Raw genomic sequence first — 16841 nt, 5'->3', positions numbered from 1 at the left:
TATGGATTCTGAGGAAGGCCTCAATGACTTCCGATTATCAGTCACATGTTGCATTATTTTCAAGAGTGTCATGTTCAGAAAAATCAGTGCCACTATTCTCAAAATCAGTAAATAACTAACAATTTTGTGATCAGTCAGACTCAGTCTGTCAACTGAAATCGTTTTTGTGGAAACAAATAGTGTGAAATGTGCTTTTAGAGAGGCAAGAAATTGACTGGGCAAGAATTTCAAGGATACAAGCTAAAGGTGTAGCAAGTGCAAACTCATACTGTGCTTGAAAACATGCAATACAAAATAAATACTTGTATCACAAAAGAGACAGAAATATGATTACTGAACATAAGATAAGCTTCATTGCTAAATATTTTTGTGTAAAATAATCAAGTTGGTTTCTGTTTTCAGAAATGGTATTTTTTTTAAAAATCACTTTATGAAAACATGTGTAAGTTCAAAAGCAGTGTAGTGCACATCGCTTTACTTTATAAAGGCAACACTTTCTATTAATCTAAAGGTTACTGTTATACAAAAACAATATAACAGTTACAGTTGCTTAAATTATGGTGTCAACAGCCTTGTCCTACTTCTAATTAATTAAGGATCTGCCAGTTTTATTTTGGCATTCTAGCCGACTGAAGCACCCTCACTTCACTTTGATATTGTGTGTTTCACAGGGAAGTCTTAACGTGCCTTGGGTTTCTCCATTTGTTGTCCTGTTGTTTAATACTACAGAGTTCTGGGTGCCGGATGACTTCGAGAATTCTTATTGATTATCTTCAAGACGTGTGCATTGCCATTATGAATACGGTGCAAATGTGAGTGTGTGTGTGTGTGTGTGTGTGTGTGTGTGCGCTCTCTCTCTCTCTCTCTCTCTCTCTCTCTCTCTCTCTCTCAACCACCGACAAAATGTATTCATTGCAAGGAAAGTGGATGCAGTCTGTTGCAAATTATTTACAAACCACAGGTTTTTTCCTTAACTATTTTGTGTCCCAAGACAAAGCGTATCTTTTACATGATTTATATATAATTTATTACAATAAACATACTTTTATCATACGAATCCAGTTTAATGACATTCATGTCTACATTATTTACACCAAGTCTTGTACTCGTTAATCTACAATGTCTTAGGCCTATAACAGAATCACTGAATATAATGAAGGAATGAGTGTTCTCGCTTTGATTGACACCTGCTGAAGATGCACAGCCTTATCTGTGAATGCATTATTTTACAAATGGCATTACCAAGGTGTAACTGGTTACATATTTACAGAAATGTCCATTATGGCTGCTTAACATTATTTTGATTAATTTTTTTCTCTGCACCAGGCAGTGTAGCATGTACTATATAGTATGTGGCTGGCACTTGGGTCACTCACAGATTGAACAATGGTTTGGGAAAGAGAGGAGGGAGGAGCAAATGTTATACAACTTTGTGTGAACACAAACAAGTTGCATAATAAAAACGCAAATACAGTCTGGGGGGAAAAAAACCCACAAAATACTGTAACTTCAGCTTACCACCAGTAACCAAGGAATAGTTCATGCTCACAAAAAGCCTTGTGTTTTTAAAAGAAAAACAATATTCTGATAATTTAAATAATCATTTAGTGTTATACATCATCAAAAATTTGAGACAAACATCATCATGAAACTGCAATAAAATACATCTTAGTATGTTTTATACACAGAAAAGCATAGACTTTGGTCCACAGTTTAGAATGCACAGTAGTGCAGTAAAACTCACATCATGTCTCCTTTAACTGCTAACGACACATTAATGTTTACTGTACAAGCCAGGATCTCTGGGGAAGCGGAAAGGGATCACTCCATTTCTTTTAAGAGCTGAGAAATTTACGGGCACAAAGCCATTTCACTAGTAACAGCACCAAACACATTTCCTAAACGTGTGGCACCTTGACATCCTGTCTGTGTTGTAGTAGTTTGCTGTGAAGTGTGGCGAGGGAAAATGCAACCTGCCCGAGACAGACAAGCAGCAGGAAGACATCGCCAAGTAGCTTACACATCAGCAGATCCTGTATTGGCCACTACTGCGCCACAGGTTCCACATAGTTAGCAGGGTACAGCCCTACACGGCCATCCTTACGGCCTTTGCACCATCCTTGTTCATCTTCGTCTTCGAGCTTTTCAAACACGTCACCTGTGCAAAAAATACAGTTTAGTACAGACTATGAATTAAAATGGGAATCTTACTGTGACACATGAAGTAAGGACATGAATTACAGACCAAATTTCCCCAGATCCATGTCTCAAATCTAAACACAGACATATGCCGAGGTATTCAGATCACAAAGACACTCTTAGAGCTATAAAATAAATGCATAATACCATTTTTATAGGTAGCTGTTGTACACGTATGGCTGTCACTTATTGAAAAATGTGGCTTTTAATGGCGTAACAGCCTACCTCAAGTATCCACCAGGAAAACCTCTAAGTTTTCCTAACACATAATGCAAACTTCCCCCCAAAATATTTTTATGGCCTTTTTAACAAGAGTCTGCATTTATCCATGGTAGAAGTACTGAATGTAATGAAGAATGGCACAAGTTTAACATCCTGACATTGGTACAGCCATTAGAGGTGGAAAGTAGACTTCTATTGGCCAAGACTAATAAAACAAATTGGACCTGGCTGTTTTGAAGGAAGCTCCTAGACATTTGCATCAGGTGAATTAGGAAATCCACAGAAAATCCAAGTCTGGTCTCAGCAGCCAGAGAACGTGATCGCGCGTGCATTTTCCTTGTGTAAACATCTGTGTGTTTTCTACATTAAAAGAAGACCTTTTGACCAAAAGCTCTCATATAAGCAGTCTTTCTGTTGTGCCTATGTGTGATTCAATATCTGCTCTATATGGTGAGTAACTATCTATCCTCTTCAAAATATTATAGTTATTCCATCCTGGATTTTTCAGTGTCAGCAAATTTAATTAGGTATGCTGGATGCAGATCTCACTTTCACTCTTTCTGTCTAAACATACTGCCCCCTCCCCCACCCCCGTTTCCAGCAAAGAGTAAAATATGTATTTTGTAAATGTTTACAGAGATGGAAGAAGCAAAAAATTATATAAAAAGTCATATTACTGACTGATTATCAAACTTTAAACCTTTGTATTTATGCCCTTACTCTTGGCCACAGAGCTAATCAATCAGTTTCATATGCACTATCTTATCAGGCCAGCTCCGTGACTTCAAACTTGGACTAACCATTGAATTATTACTCAGATGACATCCTATCATGGACATTTGAACTCTTCTAAATCTTCCGAAGTCGACTGTTTGTGATGTGATGTGATTGTGAAAAGACACAGGAAGGAACTCAAATGGTTCAAATGGCTCTGAGCACTATGCGACTTAACGTCTGAGGTCATCAGTCGCCTAGAACTTAGAACTAATTAAACCTAACTAACCTAAGGACATCACGCACACCCATGCCCGAGGCAGGATTCGAACCTGCGACCGTAGCGGTCACGCGGTTCCAGACTGAAGCGCCTTTAACCGCACGGCCACACCAGCCGGCAGGAAGGAACTATCACACTTAAATGAAGACCAGGTAGATCTCATGTACTGATGAGGAGGGGCTGTCCGAGCACTGAAGAAGGTGGTTGTAAAAAAAAAATCACATGAAATCAGTGGAAATAATTACTGCGAGTTCGACAGTGGTAACAACAGTCCAGCTAGCACAATGACTGTGCACCTTGAGTTGAAAAGAACGGAATACAATGATCGAGCAACTTGTCATAAGCCATACATTTCTATGGTCAGTGATACATGAAGCTTCATAAAGTGTAAAGAGCAATGCCACTGCAAAATAGATGACTGAACATCAATTATTTGGAGTGTGAATCACGCTATAACCGGTAGCAATCCAAAGGATAGATTTGTATTTGATGAATGCCTGGAGAATGTTACTTGCTATCAGGTGTAGTGCCAAAATTGAAGTACGGAGATGGTGGTTTACAGAATGGAGGTATTTTTCGTTGTTATGGGATGGTCGTCTTACTGTGTTTAAGAAAACAATAACAATACACGTGGAAAGAAATGAACAGATTTTACAGCATTGTGTACTGCATAAAGAAGAGGAGCAGTTCGGCGATGACAGTTGATTGTATCAGCATGAGAATGCACTCTGTCATAAAGCAGCATTCCAGACACTTGTGTCCTACATCACTACCTTCTATGGTTTTGGCTCTTGATGAATGTGCTGCCATTCATCCATAACAAGTCAGATACTTCACTGAAAGTGTTCCCAGCAAAGTTCATGCTGTCAGAGGCGAAGGCTGGATGCAACCCATATTAATATCCTTTAATAGGTGTTCTGATACTTTTGATCAGTCAGTGTATTTGTGAGAACTGCAATATACTGAAATACTGGCTTGAACAGTTATTAATTCTTCAGCTCATGTAGAATATGTTCCACCTCGGGGTGTATACACCAGCAAAAAAAAATCCCAGATTTCCTGTTTAAAAATACACTTTTTCCTCATAGCTGTAATACTTATCAATTCTTTGAATGACAAAAGTTTTTATAGACTTGTGATACGCTTGTCTCAACCAGTCATAGTTCATGTCTGTGTTTGTTACTCTTTAAAATACCTCGAACACAAATGTGTCAGTAAAATTTTAAATAATGACATAAATGGCTCGTCTTATGGCTCCAAAATTTTTGTAAGTGGCTGGTTCTCAAAGCACTAAGTTTTGAATGAGAGTCAAACATTTTTTGATTTAAGAAATTCATCTCACGTTTTCACACATTACATAACTCATCTTGCGTAACAAGGAAATTTATTTTGAAAGTAATGCTTTTCAAACCACCATTAGCGACCTGTTAGAAATAGGTTAGTTTGAGTAGCTACCAGAGAGCACCAGAAAACATGCGTTACTGCGCATGCGCATGCACAGCTATGATGACATACTCTGCTCATAAAGCCTTTCATCACATTTCTGTTTGTAAATGTGTGTGTGTACTGGTGCATCATGTGACTACATGCAGCACTGTGTCATTTTGTTCGGAAGGGACATACAAAGCTATTGTATTTAGGACAGTTGTTATATCACATCCTATCCTATCCAGACAAGGTATGCAAAATAAGAAAGCAGTCCTTGGCATAACATTCATTTCCAAAGCAGACTCTACAACTCTACTCTAATATTTTGCTATGTGGTGACTTTAACAAAGATTTTTTTTTTAATTCATACTCTGCAATACTGTTATGTAGTATTTCCAACCAGGTTTGCAGCCATAGAGCAGTACAAAAAATTAGTAAGACAGACTACAGACTTTGTGCAAAAATAAAAAGTTGCTTGTATACACTAGCACTAAGGACAGTAAGTTTTTTATGACTTTTTCAAACTGTGTGAAAAATTAACAAGTCTATCTGTAAAGCCAAGAAACTGTAATTTGTAATTTTTATTTGACTCCAGGAGCAACTACGCTACTGGCCATTAAAATTGCCATACCACGAAGATGATGTGCTACAGACGCAAAATTTAACCGACAAGAAGAAGATGCTGTGATATGCAAATGATTAGCTTTTCAGAGCATTCACACAAGGTTGGCGCTGGTGGCAACACCTACAACGTGCTGACATGAGGAAAGTTTCCAACCAAATTCTCATACATAAACAGCAGTTGACCGGCGTTGCCTCGTGAAACGTTGTTATGATGCCTCATGTAAGGAGGATAAATGCGTACCATCACGTTTCCAACTTTGATAAAGGTCGGATTGTAGCCTATCGCAATTGCAGTTTATCGTATTGCGACATTGCTGCTCGCATTGGCTGAGATCCAATGACTGTTAGCAGAATATGGAATCGGTGGGTTCAGGAGGGTAATACGGAACGCCGTGCTGGATCCCAATGACCTCGTATCACTAGCAGTCGAGATGACAGGCATCTTATCCACATGGCTGTAACAGATCGTGCAGCCACGTCTCGATCCCTGAGTCAACAGATGGGGACGCTTGCAAGACAACAATCATCTGCACGAACAGTTCAACGACGTTTACAGCAGCATAGACTATCAGCTCAGAGACCATGGCTGCGGTTACCCCTGATGCTGCATCACAGACAGGAGTGCCTGCGATGGTGTACTCAACGACGAACCTGGGTGCACGAATGGCAAAACGTCATTTTTTTCGTATGAATCCAGGTTCTATTTACAGCATCATGATGGTCGCATCCGTGTTATGCGAAATCGCAGTGAACGCACATTGGAAGCGTGTATTCGTCATCGCCATACTGGCGTATCACCCAGTGTGATGGTATGGGGTGCCATTGGTCACATGTCTCAGTCACCTCTTGTTCACATTGACGGCACTTTGAACAGTGGATGTTACATTTCAGATGTGATAAGACCCGTGGCTCTCCCCTTCATTCGATCCCTGCGAAACCCTACAGTTCAGCAGGACAATGCACGACCGCATGTTGCAGGTCCTGTACGGGCCTTTCTGGATACAGAAAATGTTCGACTGCTGCCCTGGCCAGCACGTTCTCCAGATCTCTCACCAATTGAAAACATCTGGTCAATGGTGGCCGAGCAACTGGCTCATCACAATACGCCAGTCACTACTCTTGATGAACTGTGGTATCGTGTTGAAGCTGCATGGGCAGCTGTACCTGTACACGCCACCCAAGCTCTGTTTGACTCAATGCCCAGCCGTATCAAGGCCGTTATTACGGCCAGAGGTGGTTTTTCTGGGTACTGATTTCTCAGGACCTATGCACCCAAATTGCGTGAAAATGTAATCATATGTTAGTTCTAGTATAATATATTTGTCCAATGAATACCCGTTTATCATCTGCATTTCTTCTTGGCGTAGCAATTTTAATGGCCAGTAGTGTATAAAGCTTTGTGGGGAGTTACAATGATAAAACACTATGGGCTGACAGTCTATAATTTTCCAAAGAATGGCGTTCTGTAAAATTAAGGCGTAAACAACAGAAATTAAGAAATAATGTAAAGCGTAGAGGAAGTACATGACAACTGTAGTAACATATCTTGCAACTGAAAAGCACTGTATTTCATGGAAGGCAGATTTGTAAAATTCTGCTAAAGCTGTCAATATATTTGAAACAAAACATTTTATTCAATATTACTGACCAAATTTGCGTGCTTAAGTCATCATTACGTGAACATTTACATATATGTATAGCATGTATGTATACCATAGTATGTATATACATATTTGAACAACATTAAGAGACCTCACATTACAGCATAAAAGAAACAGGACACCAGAGAAGACTCCAAGACCACTGGAATTTTGCAACCCACACTGAAATGCACAATTCAGCTTAAAATGCATATTCATATGTCCAGATACACACTGAAGTAGGTCCCGACTTGGTATTAAGCTTTTCAGTGTGGTTTTTGGGATGCCAGTTTTCTCAGAGTACCAGTACTGTGTTACTTCATGTTAGGTTCTTTATTATGGCCTAATGTCATACATGCCAGAAGATGAAAGCATGTGCTTGAAATTCAGCGAATAGTTGAACCTAGCCAATAGTGTGGAATGAAACACTTTGCTTCAAATAAATTGACTGCCTCTGTGGAAAAGATTAATAAAAGCCAAACTCCTTTACTTAACCAACAAAAATAACTTCTTTGTTCTGCGAGATGATTAATGCTCAATTGCCAATAACATGGAAATAAAATAACAATCAGAAAACTGAAACTAACAACATATTTCAGTCTCCTGTAATTATGTGAATGTATTTTAATTCATTTGACAGCTCCCAGCCACAGAAATCCATTTTGTTTCCATTTGATGTGAGGTAGCACCTGGTTGCTTGATGCTACTGCTTAAACAGCCAACAGCCATGCTTCAAGTAGCCAAAAGCAGGAGAAGGTGCCACTCAAACGTAACTTCAGCTCTGTACATGTGCGTGAGCCCGCTGGAAACTGCACAAACGAACCTAATGTAAACAGTTGCGACGTAAAGCTCATCAGTAGTTTGTAGTTACAAAGTATTGCATAGTCTTCGTCTTTAAGCGTTTGATGCATTTTGCTGTCAGCAGATGCTTCAGTTTTATTTTATTATTATTCACTCGTTTATGTTTTACTGCAATATTATTCTGTACTAAAGTAAAATTCTTTGTTAGCTTATCAGTCCTTACCCGTCAAATCGTAAAAATTTAACTGAAAACTAAAATAATGAAAAATTCCCATAATTCCAAAAAAAAGTTCCTGGGTTTTTTCTTGGTTTTCTCCTGGATGAAAAAATTCCCCAAAGATTAAAAAATTTGTGTGTTTTTCCTGGTTTTCCTGTGGCATGTACAGCTGCACCTGCAACTCCCAAACATCTGGCCAGAAAAGTCAGTTTTTTTGCCAGGCCAATGCAAAGAACAGTCAAATGAAGTGTACATGTAAACGTGGGTGCCAGCACTGTTCACTGTAATGAAACGGCCTGACATGTGGGGAATTCAAATGGGTCAGAGCGGTTTATCTCTGTGAAATGAGTTTTTTACATTGTCACATTTCATCTCGTAGCTTCCCATTCTAATCCATCTTACAGTGATAGCTGCACATGTTCCCAATGCTACTACGATGACCATCATCTAGCAACCTTTACTGTCGGACAATATAGTGAACAACTGCTACTACGATGACCATCATCTTGCAACCTTTACTGTTGGACAATATAGTGAACAGGCACCAAGTCTGGTGGTCTTAGATGGCATGTGATACATCATGCGATTTTGATCTCAGCTATCAATGTATCAAGGAAGTTTTTATGTTAAGTGACTGCTATTCCTTCAGGCAACTCCACATGCCATATTACAGCTGGATAATACTGCTAAGAACAACAAATGGCAACACTTCCCCAACCTGCTCGTTTGCCTGCCATTTCCGAAATGAGGTTGGACAGTAACTTATGTTATCACGGTCGTCTAGCAGCCACTACTGATGCTTTGTAAACTTCCACACAAAAGGCATGAAGGGGAAGTCCTAAGAACATATCCAGGCCCTCTCTGACTCCATGCCACAATGTCTAGACACTCCAATTGTAGAACATCACAATTTCAAACTATATTAAACTCTCTGAGTCAGAGATGACACACATCCTGTAATTGCTACCATTTGTGTATCATGCTGTACCTAATACACATACAACGTTATGTCTGTTCAAATGTACGTTAGATGTATCAATTTTCAAAACCATTAGTGTACATGTAACACGCTGGTTATTGATTGTTGGGAATATAATGAATCTTACTTCTTACATTTATTGATAAATTTTATTTCCAGTATGGAAAGTTCCAGCAGAATCTAAATAATTTATGAACAAAAAAAATAACTCACTGAGTAGCAGAAACATGGAGCTGTCGACAGACACACACAACAATTGTGTTCCTTTATTTGTGCCAGTCAATGACACCGTGAGGGTTTCTTTTTTTTTTCCCTACTCCTGAATTATTTATTTTTGTTGTGTTTTAGTAACCTCCGATTAAGTTACAGGAAGTTTTTGGAACAATAAGAGTATTTTTGTTCTGTAACCAACATTTTGCCAATTTTTCTTCATTCTGTTTCACAATTAAAGGTGGATTTACATGCAGGCCCACTAGGCATGGGCCCAGGAGCAACAGCTTTAGAGAGCAGCATTTTTTGCACTGTATTTATTTTAACATTTAACATTTGAAAGTAAGTGTGCTTGCAAATGACAAAAAATTATTAAGATTGTAAAATAACTTGGCAGTTTTAACATGCCATATTAATGGCAAATGATAATACACAAGCTTTGAAATAATATTAGTTTACTTTGTGACTGAATGAAAATTCACACAATTTATGTCCGGAATCGTGTTTACGAAATTGTTCAATGATATCTTAAAGTAAGCTATCAGGATGACAGTCGACAATACGAGCTTTGAAATATTATTATTCAGAGAATTCTTTCAGCTTCTGACTTCTGTTCATTGAAAATAGAGAAAGAAGCAACAATGAAATTAAATTACTCTGCACTGTCATTCTTATCTTGACAATTTTATTTCATAGCAAATGGGGTCAAGTAATCCAAGCTAGTCAAATGATCACTGTCATGTCTCAAGTAAAAAGCTTCGTGCTTGTGTTGTATGATTTTGAAGGGGATACTTTTATTTACAAACTTATTTTCTTTCATGTTGGTGGCTGTTGATAATTTCATAAGTGTCTTTAACATGAATAAGAGTGACAAAAATCAACGTGAAAAATTAAGTGGGACGGCATTTCAGAAATTAGTGAAGGGAGAAATTAGTGAAGGGAAAGTGAGAACAAGAAGCAAATGTTCTAAAAATTCTTCGCAGAAGAATGTCTGTAGTTTGACTTCAAGTAGTCTAGCTCTACAACCATAGTGAAAGAAGCAAATGAAAATGAAACAATAGTTAAAAATGAAGAATAACAAATTGTTCCTGAATCCGAATCTCACAAGAACCTAAGTGTCTTATCAAATATTACAAAAAGAAATAATATCGAATCATCAATCGACATAGTTTTACACTGTGGCATTATTCCAAATTGTAATGGTGATCTTTCTAATTCACAAAGGTCAACAGGCAGTAAAACCAGATATTTGAACAAAAATTTATTTTATCATAAACTTTAAAATGATGAAGCAACTTTGCGTGATTACTTAATATACTCCTGCAGCATTGGTGCTATTTTTTGTGCACTGTGTAAATTGTTTGGAGGTAAGACAATGATTGCTACTATTGGTATTTCAGATTGGAGAAATATTTCTAATATTTTATCTCATCATGAATAGTCACTTGAGCACAAAAATTATTAGTTATCACTTTTAAAACAGAGAAAACTCATGTGGAATGGTAGAAAACCATTTAAAGTCACATGTTGAGAGAAAAATGTTCTGGCGCAATGTGTTGAAAAGGGTGTTTGCAATAGTGAAGAAGCTAACAAATTGTGGACACCCTCTACGTGAACACAGTGAAAAATTCCACTCATACATAAAGGTCAATTTATGAGGTCTCTTGAACTTATAGCATACAGAAATCCAGGGCAGGGACACACAAGTTATGTATCTTCAACAAACTGTGATGAAATAATAGAGCTACTTTCTGAATGAATAAAAATAATCATTATAAGCGATAACAAGCAGTTCAAATATTCCTCTGTAATAGTAGATTCTACTGCAGACATATCACATTTTGATCAATTATCTTAGTATTAACATATACGAAGGAGAATGGTGAGTCTGTTGAATGTTTCATTCTGTTTTTACCAAACCTGGGACGTAAGTCTGAAAGCCCATCTGAATCATGCCTACAAATTCTATTGATTTTACTGACTGTAGAAGCCAGTAATAAGACAATGCAAGCAACTTATTAGGAGCCTACACTTCTTACTTTTTTCTCTTTTTTCAGGCTTTAACTAAAGAACAAAATCTAAAAGTGCATTATGTGCCTTGTGCAGTACATTCTTTGAATTTTGTGGGCACTTGTGGTGCAAGCTGTTGTCAGGAAGCATCTTCATTTTTCAGTTTAGTGCAAAACGTTTATAATTTTTTCTCTGGTTCTACTCAACCCTGGGATAAACTACTTTCTTCTGTGAAACCATGATGTAAAACAGCTAAAAGTTTATCAAAAACATGTTGGTCAGCAAGAGAGGAAGCATGTGTAAGTCTAAATGAAAATTGGGAGAGCTTTATATATATACTCTCATACTTTACCAAGAATACCTGTGAGAAACCACTTATGCAAACTGAAGCTTCAGCTTTACTGAAACAAGTAAGTAGACTAGAAAAAGTATTCACGATGACAGTTTGGAAGGGCATATTCCAGAGATTTAATAGTGTAAATACGAAATTGGAAAGTCAATATTGACATCGAAATAGTGCTTGAATTATATGAATCACTTGAAGAGTTTATTAGCTTTGTTCATGGCATGTTCTGCCATTATGAAAATAAATCCATGGACATTAAAACTGATTTGGATTACAAATGCACCTATAAAAAATCAAGGAAACTGAAACTTTAAGTTGATGAAGAAGTGGCCACTGAAGTAGTTTTTCTGACTGATAGGGAGAAATTTACAGTCAAAACATTTTTCCTAATACTCAACACCTTGTATGTTGCATTAGTGAGGAGGAAGGAAAGTTATAAAGCACTGTTATTTTAGGCCCCTTCACAGTTTTCAGTAAACTTACGAATAGTTCACCAGACATTAGATCTGTACACACAGCAAAACTCCAAGTGTCGTCTGAAATTAATTTACAACCTTCCTTCCCAAGTGAACGTGTGCATTTCATGGCACATTTGAAATCTTAAGAGAATAGTAAAGTACCAGCTGAAGTGAGTAAACTTCTACGAAAGAAGCAGTTATAGTCCAGGTTTCTGAATGTTGACATTGCTCTTAGAATGTTTCTATGTAAGGCATTTACAGAATGCTTGTTTTCGGCTCTTAAAAGGCTGAAACCATACCTGCATTCTACCTTGTATGAGGAGAGATTTAACACCTTGTCCATTCTTCACATCGAAGCTGACCTCCAAACAGATGGCCATCTCAGCTATTAAGTAATGATTAACGAGTTTGCTGCCATCAAAGCCAGATGCAAATTTTTCTGACTGTTAAGTTTTGTTTATTTCTTCATATTAGTTTTAAAAATTTTTAGGTTATAATGTGATTTATTGTTAGCAGCTTAAAGAACATTTATTGTGATTCAAAAGCTGTAGAGTTATTATTTAAAACATATTTTTGCAGGTGTGCATATACTGCAGTGTGCCTAGGGGTACAAAAATTTTAAATCTGCCACTGTTTACAATATTAAATTTGCAACCACATGAGAAAGAATGTTTAGTGTACTTCTGTTTCACAATTATTTTAAAATAAAAAGCTACTAAATTTTCTTAGTTTGCATGAAACCTTCATTCCACTCACTCTTAACATCCATTCAAACATTTAGCCTTATTTTTATGTTGCATACATAGGCAATGTATTCTCTACACTTAATCACGCAAAACAGATAGTTTTCCGTATCTAAAGCCCCTTTTATATGATTGATTTTCTTGTCTCAACTGACTACTTGAGACAAGTGTGTGTACTGCAGTGCTCCTGTCATTCCATTCCCGTACTGACAAGGGAACCTCCCCATCGCACCCCCCTCAGATTTAGTTATAAGTTGGCACAGTGGATAGGCCTTGATAAACTGAACACAGATCAATTGAGAAAACAGGAAGAAGTTGTGTGGAACTGTGAAAAAATAAGCAAAATATACAAACTGAATAGTCCACGGGTCGCATAGGCAACATCATGGACAAAATGAGCTCAGGAGCGTCGTGGTCCCGTGGTAGCGTGAGCAGCTGCTGAATGAGAGGTCCTTGGTTCAAGTCTTCCCTCGAGTGAAAATTTTATTTTCTTTATTTTTGCATAGTTATTATCTGTCCGTTCGTTCATTGACGTCTTTGTTCACTGTAATAAGTTTACTGTCTGTGTTTTGCGACCGCATCGCAAAACCGTGCGATTAGTAGACGAAAGGACGTGCCTCTCCAATGGGAACCGAAAACATTTGATCGCAAGGTCATAGGTCAACCAATTCCTCCACAGGAAAACATATCTGATATATTCTATACGACACTGGTGACGGCATGTGCGTCACATGACAGGAATATGTTGTCGACCCACCTAACTTGTACACTTGGCGAAGGGGTAGAAAGATTCTTCTACCTTGCCCGATTTAGGTTCTCTTGTGGATGCGATAATCACTCCCAAAAAAGTGATGAAAACATAAGAGTTTGTCACATAAACTGAAAATAAAAAATTAAAGTTTTCACTCGACAGTAGATTTGAACCTAGGACCTTTCGTTCCGCAGCTGCTCACGTTACCACGAGACCACGGCGCTCCTGCGTTCTCGGTCTCCTTGACATTGCATATCTTCCCATGAACTACTCTGTTTGTATATTTTGCTTATTTTTTCACAGTTCCACACAACTTCTTCCTGTTTTCTCAATTGATCTGTTTTCAGTTTTTCAAGGTCTATCCACTGTGCCAACTTATAACTAAATCTGAGGGGGGTGCGATGGGGAGGTTCCCTTGTGAGTATCTTTTGTTTTGAGTGGTCATTTTCATTTACACATTAGTGTCAAAATTGTCGGTGTTGTGAGAGCTGTCAGCTGCGCAGTTTGGCATCTGAATAGTGAAAATGAGGTTATGAGGGACTATCCCTTTATGGAAAAATCGAAATGTACTCGCAAAATGTAGGAACAAGCAATGACAATGGGGTTTATCAATGGCTGAAGCAGAATTCATACTGGAAGTTCTCGTCAAATGTGAAAGTGTTCACACTCCTGATAACTGAAAAAAATAGGAAAAGTTTCATCCAAACATTTCAGAACATATACATTTATTTGCTGGAGAAAATATATACTTGGAAACACATCAGAAAATATGCATAATGCAGTAAACAGCGTCTTTTAGCTTTATCCTCGTTTGGTGTTTTATTGCTAACCACCAAATAACAACGAAAATTATTATTCTCATCCATTGATGTTAACTTTTTCACTGTTTAACTAATTTCCGTTACACACGTTTACATATTTACATTCTTATTTATGTACAGGGTATGTTCTTTTCCTCTGTAGAACGTAGATACTTTTTGCTTTCAGATATTTCGTCTCTCATGTAGACTAGAAGAACACTACTAGGAAAAAAGAATACCAAGATCTTATGAAACTTTGCAATTGTTATGGAAACAAAGCAAACAACATAATGATTAAGAAGACACGAAAGCACAAAATTAGTTTCTATAACAGAAGCGAGCTTGAGGAGAATAATGACGTCACAGACACATACGCGAAGTGGTTGGTTGCTGATTTACAGCAGGCATGAAAGGTGCACGTACTTTGATTAGTCTATTTTGACCAGATAGTCTCTCATGAAAAATGGGCTTAATGATCAACTGAAACAGCAAATTTCAAGAAACATTATTTTACCTTGTTTGAAGCTGAGTTCATCTGACTCTGCCCCTTCATAGTCATAAAGCGCTCTCACGGGAACACCAGGTTCACCATGGTCAACTAAGGCTTCCCCTGCATCTTCGTCCCATTCATCTTCTTCAAATGGATTAGCTTCTTGTCTTGTGCCATTCCTGTAATATGGAGAAAGATACTATTTGCTTGCTTCTCAATGATGTGTATTAAAAAGCTGCTGACTGTCATTGTTCAAATTGGGTATAACTAAACACTGTACAAGACTACATTACAGTAGAATTTCCTCAACAAATTTCCTAACTGAAATTTTAATACCTTTTCTTATTTAAAAAAATCCCATATTTCTTGTGCGTAACTGTAAAAAATACATCATGCTGCTAGGAATTTCACTTCTTTTGAATCACTCAGCACATTCCAAAAATTATTACATCAGAATACCGAATACAAATAGTAAAATATGTTTACAGAGTCCAAAATATGAAAGAAAACAGCACTTTCATCCATCAATCTGAATTCAAGTAGGATTTTAAATGATATCATAATGTCAACAATGGAAATTCCTGGATAGATTGATGGTTAGTTGATTGGTGGGACAAGGGACCAAAAAAACTCTTGACCCAAGAGTGGTGCACCCAAAAGAAAAGACATCCACCAGGAACGTTTTCAGATCAAGTTGGTAGATTCATAACAGTAAAAGGGAGAAGACTAAAAACATAATGAACATCTTTTGTACCGCCAATACTAAAAGCAAGATGAAGGAGATAGGGAAGTCAGCAGGTGGCTGTCCCCGGGGCTCTGCATGTGACAGTAAATGTCCCATCCACAGCTGCCCCACCCGCAATCCAGTACTGTCAAGAGCGCCCATTATTCAACAGAATGAAGCACCTAGAACAGACAATTGGTGTGGCAAAAAGAGGCAAACCAATTCTAAAAGTGATTAAAGCAGAGTAAAAGAGGGATGAAAAGAGCAGTCTAGTCATGGAGGGAGGGTCTGAAATCCTCCAGACCTAGCATACAGCGGGATATGTTCCATCCCCAACCACTCTGCCCCTGCTCCAGAAGTAGATTAAAATCTTATAACTGACAATAAAAACCACTTTCATGGAGAAAACAGAACCAGTTTAAACGCCCACATATTAGAGGCATTATGGTTGTTTTAGAACCCATGACTGTTTATCAAATGGAAATTCATAAAATTGCAACCAGTCACTTTTTGAAATAGTTATCTATTCATTCTATGAACCAGTTTCTGAACCTTTTCAGGCTCATCAGATTGTTTTCCAGAAGTTACGTAGTTATTTCAAGCATAATGTTGGGTGCTGGCTCTGTGACAAGTAGACAGAAGTATGAAACTAAATGTTCGATACAAATCGAAAGATAAACAATATTCATGGGGATGCATTAAAGCATGTTTCATCATCTTGTCTCAGAGCCAGCACCTAGGATTATGCCTGAAATAGCCATGTAACTTCTGGAAAACCATCAGAAGATGAGCCTGAAGAAGTTCAAAAACTGGTTCACAGAATGAATACATAAGTTTCCAAAAAAGCAACTGGTTGCAGTTTGAGTTAACCTGGTATGACCAATGTGGTGATGATACAGGACTGTGGATTCATTCCACCAGCAGAAATGGAAGGAAGAGTGCCACCCTGCTGTAGTCTCCTTGACCGTGTGGAGTTTATTAGACGTGGCAGTAGCCCACCATATGTCATTGCATTTCTGAGCAAGCACAAATCTCATGCACACCCTCAAATCTGCACCTGGGATCAGCAAAGTGAATCAGTAGAAATTAAGTCATTCTCTAGCCAAGTGGTCAGCCAATTCATTCTCCCAGACACCCACAATACTCCATATGTAGAGTAAAACAACTGAACAAGCAGCACATCAAAGGTCAGCGAGAATGGCATG

General features: G+C 37.9%; 1 protein-coding gene across 9 annotated transcripts in view; it reads right to left on the bottom strand.

Moving 5' to 3' along the window:
• Positions 1-1043: 1043 nt before the first annotated feature.
• LOC126199173 (protein kinase C and casein kinase substrate in neurons protein 1-like) overlaps positions 1044-16841 on the bottom strand; it is a 626821-nt gene continuing 611023 nt past the window's right edge. For all 9 annotated transcript variants that reach the window (XM_049935943.1, XM_049935942.1, XM_049935940.1 and 6 more), the window contains 2 exons: positions 14937-15091; positions 1044-2158 (listed from right to left, as the gene is read on the bottom strand). In XM_049935943.1, coding sequence (XP_049791900.1) covers positions 2046-2158; positions 14937-15091 — 268 coding nt within the window. In that variant the 3' untranslated portion in view covers positions 1044-2045. The remainder of the gene's footprint in view (positions 2159-14936; positions 15092-16841) is intronic.

This window comes from Schistocerca nitens, chromosome 8 (assembly GCF_023898315.1).
Source record: "Schistocerca nitens isolate TAMUIC-IGC-003100 chromosome 8, iqSchNite1.1, whole genome shotgun sequence".
In the NCBI taxonomy this organism is placed as follows: domain Eukaryota; kingdom Metazoa; phylum Arthropoda; class Insecta; order Orthoptera; family Acrididae; genus Schistocerca; species Schistocerca nitens.
Note: the sequence above shows the minus strand (reverse complement) of the source record. Positions and strands in the feature narration are given on the sequence as shown.